The sequence below is a fragment of the Ceratina calcarata genome, unplaced genomic scaffold (genome assembly GCF_001652005.2).
Source record: "Ceratina calcarata isolate Rehan_Ccalc_2016 unplaced genomic scaffold, ASM165200v1 scaffold10.2, whole genome shotgun sequence".
Taxonomy (NCBI): Eukaryota; Metazoa; Arthropoda; class Insecta; order Hymenoptera; family Apidae; genus Ceratina; species Ceratina calcarata.
Genome location: NW_017130862.1, coordinates 23,627 through 25,433, shown reverse-complemented (window position 1 = coordinate 25,433; position 1,807 = coordinate 23,627). Strand labels below are relative to the sequence as shown.

The window sequence follows — 1,807 nt, the reverse complement described above, 5'->3', positions numbered from 1 at the left end:
GAAATGTACATATTAAAATAGCAACTAAAAAAGCAAATTCCAAAATAGATATAAAAACAGCGTTGGATTGAAAACGATTTGGTATACGGAAATTGAGGTTGAAGAATGTTAGAATCCAGTTGATTCTTGATATTCACCGACGACTTTCTCGACTCCCTCGTGTTCGGTGGCCCCGATAATAAATGGCAGGTCCCTCAAACGTCGCTCTTTGATCGCATCCAGGGGGTGCATCGTCACCACCGCGTCGTTCGATTCCCGTTCGATAACCGGCGCAAAAACGCAGCACGCACCTTTCACACGCTGTTTGATAAAAACCGGCACCGGTATTTAGAAATCTTTAGCAAACGCGAGAAGATATATGAATCCTCTTTGAATTTCGACACCACTCTTTTCAATGCCAGTTTTCAAAGTCTGATTGTGGCAGAATCGAATGGGGTCGCGTTAATGCAACCTTCGATGGAGATCGATGGCTTCTTTTCGTTATTCCCTGGTTATTGATGATGCTAACCAGCTTTGATTGCTGGTTACTCATTCGGAGTTTCACATCAGAACTGATACATGATTTAGGGGTTGGTTGGTAACAATAATTCTATGACGTAGCATGTGATGGAATATACAATCAAGTATATGATGTATTATATGATGAATAAGATGTGAAGTATATGATGCATTATATGTATAAAGAATCGCATGCTGAAAGTATTGTGAATTGAGTAAACATGAAACACGATCTTAGGAAATGATATAAAATCTGTGTGGTTGAAAATGGACTTACAAAATCCTTTCCCATTAAGGCAAGGTCTCTGACGTCCACATGCCTCATGCACCACATTATATCCTCCTCTTCCTCAGCAGTATACTTATCTCCATAATCGACTTCTGGTTGTACAGTTACCCCCTCTTCCTCCATTGCACTCTGATTTTGATCATTTGCTTGGGTCTCATTCTTCACATCAATCTCCCCTTTTGAGATTTCATTAGATTTATCATCAGTTTTATTTCTATCATCCCTAGACTGTTTACCTTCACTCTGTTCTGTACTGGCTTCTCCAGGTTTACTCTGTTCAGTATTGTTCATTTTTGTATCTGCTGGTTCTGTCTTCTGTGGAAGGCAGTTGAGCTCTCTAGCAGAGCGAAGTGCGACGGTCCTCGCCCTTCGGTTGGTGCTTATCGTCGACGTAGTCAGAGCGGAGCTGCCCTGTAGGATGTACCTGTTGATCAGCCCCTCGGTTCTGTTGCTCATCGCCAACAGGTGACAGAGACTACTCCCGGAACTGTGACCCCACAGAGTAACGTTGTCCGGGTCTCCATGGAACGAGCGAATGTTCTCGTGCACCCAACGCAGAGCTTCCAGCAAATCCTTGAGCCCATAATTTCCTGGATTTGCCTCGGTTCCCATGCTCATGAATCCTTCAGATGGATTCCAATGAGAATTGGAGAAAAGTTGTTATTTATCGTCTGCATTTTAAGCAATACTTGGATAATTGAAGGAATTTACCTAGAATGTTCAGGCGATAATTGACTGTGACTAGGATCACATTCTGATCCATTAAGTAATCCGGAGGTAACTGGCGACTATCGGCACTTCCTCTAACGTACATTCCACCATGAATATAAAACATCACTGGAAGCGTGACATGCTCATTCTCCTCGTCTAAAACCTACTCACCATTTTATTAATCATATTAATAATTAATAATAAAAGTTGATTAATAACAATATAAAACAAAATTGTAAATTGCTGAATTCACTGTACCCAAAATGATATTTAAAAACTGCATAATATGTATGTCATATGTGCCCATAA

General features: G+C 40.9%; 1 protein-coding gene across 1 annotated transcript in view; it reads right to left on the bottom strand.

Moving 5' to 3' along the window:
- LOC108631034 (liver carboxylesterase 4-like) overlaps window positions 1–1,807 on the bottom strand; it is a gene marked incomplete at its 3' end in the record, with an annotated part of 6,277 nt that overhangs the window by 1,906 nt on the left and 2,564 nt on the right. The window contains exons 2-5 of the mRNA XM_026818486.1: window positions 1,499–1,661; window positions 1,024–1,410; window positions 776–963; window positions 113–300 (exon numbers count right to left, since the gene is read on the bottom strand). Of these exons, the coding sequence (XP_026674287.1) occupies window positions 113–300; window positions 776–963; window positions 1,024–1,410; window positions 1,499–1,661 (926 nt within the window). The remainder of the gene's footprint in view (window positions 1–112; window positions 301–775; window positions 964–1,023; window positions 1,411–1,498; window positions 1,662–1,807) is intronic.